The 6,586-nt window shown below is 39.1% G+C and overlaps 1 protein-coding gene across 1 annotated transcript in view; it reads right to left on the reverse strand.

Annotated features, from left to right (window-relative positions):
• LOC107657350 (mitogen-activated protein kinase kinase kinase MLT-like) overlaps positions 1-6,586 on the reverse strand; it is a 46,252-nt gene that overhangs the window by 13,322 nt on the left and 26,344 nt on the right. The window contains exon 13 of the mRNA XM_016445393.1: positions 5,736-5,871. Within this exon, the coding sequence (XP_016300879.1) occupies positions 5,736-5,871 (136 nt within the window). The remainder of the gene's footprint in view (positions 1-5,735; positions 5,872-6,586) is intronic.

Here is a 6,586-nt window from a genome sequence, read left to right on the forward strand (position 1 = left end):
GCAATATTTACACTGAAGCTCGCAGGCAGCTATGGTAAGGGGCGTGACATTTCCCGACCAGGCACCGAGTGCTGCCAGTCATAACACACACTGGCCCAGCTAACCAATCTCAAGACCCACTGGCCCAGCTAACCAATCACAGCACACACTGGCCCAGCTAGCCAATCACAGCACACACTGGCCCAGCTAGACAATCACAACACACACTGGCCCAGCTAGCCAATCACAGCACACAATGGCCCAGCTAGCCAATCACAGCACACACTGGCCCAGCTAACCAATCACAGCACACACTGGCCCAGCTAACCAATCACAGCACACACTGGCCCAGCTAGCCAATCACAGCACACACTGGCCCAGCTATCCGAAAGATGGTTTTGGTCATTTAAGGTAGTTGTTATCACGCTGATACATGTTAAATTGTTCATTTTTGTGATCAGTTTGATTTCAGCTAGTAATTTGATGCTATAAAAATGGGGCTTGTCGTTATGGTTGATTGGGTCTGCGGGTGTTTGGGCGGGAGTTTGATACCACGGCTCCACCTCACGACACTACTGCGCAGACTCAAATCTCTACTACGCAGACTCGGGCTCCAAACAAACAAATCTCTACTACGCAGACTCGGGCTCCAAACGAACAAATCTCTACTGCGCAGACTCTGGCTCCAAACGAACAAATCTCTACTGCGCAGACTCTGGCTCCAAACAAAAAAATCTCTACTACGCAGACTCGGGCTCCAAACAAACAAATCTCTACTACGCAGACTCGGGCTCCAAATGAACAAATCTCTCCTGCGCAGACTCGGGCGCTCCAAATTACATCATTTACTCAAGATGGCAGCGGCCATACTGAGATGCTTTGGCTTCACTTGTCTATAGTGGAAGGAATAGGAGACCATCCATCCGTCCATCTTTTTTTACAGTCTACGAATAAACTACGCCTTTCTTTACGAACACTAAAACGTTCTTTTATATGATGGAATAAATTTGTTGAAATTGATATCAAATAGAAGAGAGTGAGCAACTTACCTGAATACACTGTTTATAAGCATTTGTAATTCAATTTGTTACATCAGTTTGTGTTTTGATGAATTCCCTTATGATTAGTCAAATAAATTGATGTAGATGTGTCCAAAATGTTGAACGTTAGGGTATATTTTTAAATTAAAATGTTTTCAACATAAGTGCTTAATAAAGAGCTATCCTTATTAAGAGCATAATTACACATTCTCAAATAATTTCAGAAATTCATTTGAACCACACCATCCACCTTTATGCCCAATGACGCTTTGCGCAAATTAGGGGGAGAAACTTCCGTTAAACTGTAAACAATCAGCAAAAGTTTTGCTCAATGAACAAAGCATTTTCAAAAACTGGGCACAATACGGTCACATTAATCTACTCATCCTTAAACATTCTTCCAACAGTAAAAGTAAAACTGTAAAAGCATGAACAAATTACTTTTAACATGCCATGAATAACCCATAAAGTTTGATTATTCTGCAGCAATATTACAGATGTGTCAAGTAACACTGTAGTAATATATGAGATTTTTTTTAATTGAGATTGGCCTGTGGGTCCAGAGGAAACATCCGATCAAACTCCCTCATCATGGCCTGCAGCTCTCCATCTGAACTCAAGTCCTTCTCCACACTCGATTTTAACATGCCATGAATAACCCATAACGTTTGATTATTCTGCAGCAATATTACAGATGTGTCAAGTAACACTGTAGTAATATATGAGATTTTTTTTTATTGAGATTGGCCTGTGGGTCCAGAGGAAACATCCGATCAAACTCCCTCATCATGGCCTGCAGCTCTCCATCTGAACTCAAGTCCTTCTCCACACTCGAGTCAAAAAACAACTCTGAGCTTAACGCTGCCGCCAGAGGAAGAAAGAACTGAGAAGATGAGGACAGATGGAAACAGACAGAGAATATAAAAAATGAAAAAAGGACAAACACAGAAAAAGAAAAAAAAATTAAGCGAAAGAAATCAGTAACATAAACAAGATTTGAACGGTGATTCAGAAGGCAGAGATGAGTGTAAAGCGTACAGCTGAAGACACAGCCAATCAAAAGATGTGCTCTAAATACTCATAAAACAAGCTAATAATGTTTCTGCTGGCATGTTTGTTGTTTATACGTACAGCGTTCCTGTAGCTCAAACAGTAAAGCACAGCAATCGCACGTCAAGTGTGCGGAATGGATAATCTGACAAAATGTATATCTTCAATGCAATATAAGTCACTTGGTATAAAAGCATCTGCCAAATGCATAGATATAAAGGATCTGCTGCAGCTGAAGTCTGGTTTAGTCGTGCAGTGAAACACTGCATCCCATGATGCTCAGCTGAGCATCATGGGATGCAGTGTTTCACTGCACGACTAAACCAGAAAGAATTCTTTACTCATTTAAAACACAATCAAATTTAATATGCTCCTTTATTCTTTTATATATTTTAATATGTACACGTTAGAATAAGCATGTTGTTTGAATTTTTACATAAATATTGTGTTACACTGAATGACAATTTAACATTATTTCAACCAAATTTTGACATTTTATTCTCCGAAAACTAATTTGAAACCTTAAAAGTAGACACTTACATTTAATGTGCTTTCTATGGACATAAAATCACTTTTGTAAATTTATTTTGATGTGGACATCTTAATGTCTTTGACCCATGCACATTTTTTTTCTTGTGAAAAAGAAGTGTGCTTAATTGTTTTGAATGTGTACTTGTTGTCACGAATCCGGTCCTTGGCCTTCCGGCCGATTGCCACTAGAGGTCACTCTACCATTACATTGACTCTCACACTACACAGACTGTTACATGTCACTCCGGACTACAGTTCCCATCATCCATTGCACTTACACAGCTGAATTCACTGATCACACAGCCATCACTATCACACGCTCACCTGAGAGCCATTACACACTCTATTTAACACTCTCTCAGTTCCTGTTCAGATTGCCGAGTATTGTTCTGCATTTTCCACTCCCCTAGTGTTGTTAGCTGCCTTACCGAGCCATTCCGTGTTTTCTGTTTTAGTCTCGTGTATTGTTCTGCGTTTATCACTCATCTAGCGATAGCTGCATTACCGAGCCTAGTGTCTTGTTTTCCTTGTTTTCATCGTCTTGCCTTGTCTGTTTCCCCGTGTTCTGATCACTGCCTGTGGACCTGGATTATCCCTTGAGTCGCCTTGCAGATGGATCCGCACGCTTCCTGTATTCCCTCCGTTACACTTATAGTGAAATCTTAAAAGTCTGTTTAGAAAAAAACTGTACTCGCATATAATCAAAATGAAATAAAAGGGAAACTTAAGTGTACTTAAAGTGAGTTCGCTTTCATGTTTCTTAACACACTTAAGTACACTTTTAAATTCACTTTGTAATAATGTCAAATTAAGTTTTACTTTAAAGTACGTTTTAATCTTTTGTCATATTTTACTGTAAAGAGGTACACTTATCTTTATGAGTTGCTAAAGCAAAGTATGTGATTATAATATTAACTGTAGTGTTATTCATTATTACATTTAAAGTTAATATTATTTTAAATACCATCACTCCACCATCATCATTACTTATCTAATTAATTACAAATATATTTAAAATACATTTAAGTACATTTTAGTTTATCATAAAGGCTTGTCAGTACGTTCAGCAGTACTTTAACCATATTTCAAAGACAATAGAACTAATGAAATTCAGCAATTTGTTCAGCTATTTATTTATTTATTACAAAGTTTAAAAATAATAATTTTGGTTACACTTTATTTTAAGGTGTCCTTGTTACAGTGTAATTATACATTTAAGTACTGAGTAATATTAATTAACTACATGTACTTACTATATGGTTAGGGTTAGGGTTACTTGCATGTAATTATGCATAATTTATTGTTATTATAATAGTAAGTACATGTAACATGTGTAATAGGGTTGCACGATATTGGATTTTTGCCGATATCCGAATGCCGATAATTTTCAACTCATTTTGGCTGATAGCCGATGCCGATACCGATATATAATTATTTAAAATTTTGGTTAGTTTTTAACAAGAACTTATTGGTAACACTTTACTTGAAGGGGTGTGCATAAGACTGCCATGACACCTTCATAATCATGACATGACACATGTCATGATTATGTAGGTGTCATGTCATGATGGCATTAGGACCCGGGGGAGACTGCCGCTGCACGTGCTATTACTGTTTACTCTATCACACACTGAACGGGTCATTCTGTACTTGCATTCTCAGTTTAAATGCAGTGATCCAAAACAGTGAATCCAATCACCATTCAGGCAAAACTTTGCTCAAAGAATGAGCCACAATGCTGACATGATATAATTGCACTGTTGACGTGATCTCATCGCTAGCACACCCTGAGCACATGCGAGTTAATATATTCCTCTTATCAGAAAGACATATCGGCATAATTTTTCATATCGGGCCGATGCCGATATTTACATTTAAAGCCATTATCGGCCGATTCCGATATTGGTCCGATAATATCGTGCATCCCTAGTTACTTGCATGTAATTATGCATAATTTAATGTTATTATAATAGTAAGTACATGTAACGTGTAACAAGGACACTTTTAAAATAAAGTGTTACCAAAATGTTTTCCTTTTATCGCAATTAACATGCAATTAAACATTCAGTTTGCACTTAAGTATTTTCGGTAACACTTAATTTTAAAGGTGTCCTTGTTACACATGTTACATGTACTTACTATTTTAATAACAATAAATTATGCATAATTACATGCAACTAACCCTAAACCAAACCCTCATCCTAACCCTAACCATATAGTAAGCACATGTAGTTAATTAATATTACTCAGTACTTAAATGTATAATTACACTGTAACAAGGACACCTTAAAATAAAGTGTAACCGTATATTCTTTTAAATTTTATTATTTCAGTAATAAGCACTCGGTTTAAAAATGTATGCTAAAGTGTACTTCTTTTTCACAAGGATTATGACACTTTTTGGTTGTTGTTCTTTTTGAAGCTTGACAGTCCTTTGCCAGCTGCTTTCATAGTATGGAAAAGAGCATGAATATTTTAAAAGATATACACAAGAGTGTGAATATTCTTCAAAACATCTCCTTATATGGTCTATTAGAGAAATAGAAGGTCTTGGAAAACATGAGAGTAAGGGGCCGTTCACATGTCGTGCATAAAAACGCGTGGAAAACGCTAGGTGCGCCGCTTTCTGCTTTTTTTCCAAAGTGTTCGGGAGCTCGCGCTCCGGAGGCCTCTGTCGTTGCTAAGCAACCATGACTTGCGCTCTCCATGAAGATGCGGAAGTTTCAGCAAAGGATAAATGGATTTGCAGCACTAAAAATTGCTTGCAGTAGCTCTGCTACTAAATTTATTTAAAAATAGCTATCCCTGTACAGCTATGATCAGCTGTTCTTTCATCTTGGCTGAGCTTTCAATGTTGTTACGGGAAAGATGAAGCTGATTGGTTGGTTCTTGTCACATGACCCGCGGTGTGCTTGCGGCATTCTGAAAAGCTGAAATGTTTTTATCTCGATGCGGCGCGGATGCGCCTGGAAAAAATTAGCATGTGCACAATTTGAAATAACGAACTTGAGCGCACAAAAGATGCGATATGTGAACGGCCCCTAAAGCATGACAGAAGTGATTCAGATTGACTTTATGTTAGAGCGATGAGTCAAGCCCTCCGTGAGCTGCAGTAAGAGACAGACAGAGACTCACCGGTGTGTTGGACTGCTCGATGAGCTTTCTCTCCCACATCTTTAGCCGTCTCTCTCTTTCTTTCAGCTCTTGCTCTTTGGTGCTCAGATCTCTCTCCAGCCGCTTCAGACGCTCTAGAGTCGCCTCGATCTCACACCTGCTCACACAAAACCCATTATATTCATTAACATCACACCACTATTTAATGAGAACATACCTAAATATTCTTTGCATAATGTGGCATACACTGATATGGAGATGTAAATAATTTAGTGCTGTCAAATCGATTAATCGCATTCAAAATAATAGTTTGTACATAATATATGTGTGTTCTGAGTATATTTATGTCATTTATATTTACTGACCAAAGATGAGGACTCAGCGGAGGAAGGGCTTGCGCCGTCCACCAGCCTCCACTCTCTCCAGCCCCCACTACCAGCGCATGCTCCAATTTAAGACCTTGAGCTCCCTCCGTCAACAGGGGGCTGACGTGAGGAATTTTGCCCTGGAGTTCAGCGGTGCTGCAGAGGGGTTGGGGTTTAATGATCCGGCCCTCAAGGACCTCTTTAATTACGCCATTGATGAGCCCCTCAATTGGTGGAGAATGAGGGGGCTGGACCACCTGACGTTTGGGGGATTTGTGGAGTTTTCTCCATTTATTCTCCCTGTGTTTGCAGTCCTGGGTTGGTTCGTCACCCTATCTCCCTGGATGTGTCCTGTCTTGTCGTGTTGTGTCGAGATCCTGCCTTGCCTAGCCTTGCCAGCCTGTTTTTCCCCCACGGGGTAGTTTTTGTTGTCTGTTTTGTTTTATTTTATTAATAAAGCCCTTATCTTCCCGCACTATTGAGTCCTCGCTCCATCCTTCATCCCCA

The sequence above is a fragment of the Sinocyclocheilus anshuiensis genome, unplaced genomic scaffold, assembly GCF_001515605.1.
Source record: "Sinocyclocheilus anshuiensis isolate Anshui unplaced genomic scaffold, SAMN03320099.WGS_v1.1 scaffold355, whole genome shotgun sequence".
Taxonomy (NCBI): domain Eukaryota; kingdom Metazoa; phylum Chordata; class Actinopteri; order Cypriniformes; family Cyprinidae; genus Sinocyclocheilus; species Sinocyclocheilus anshuiensis.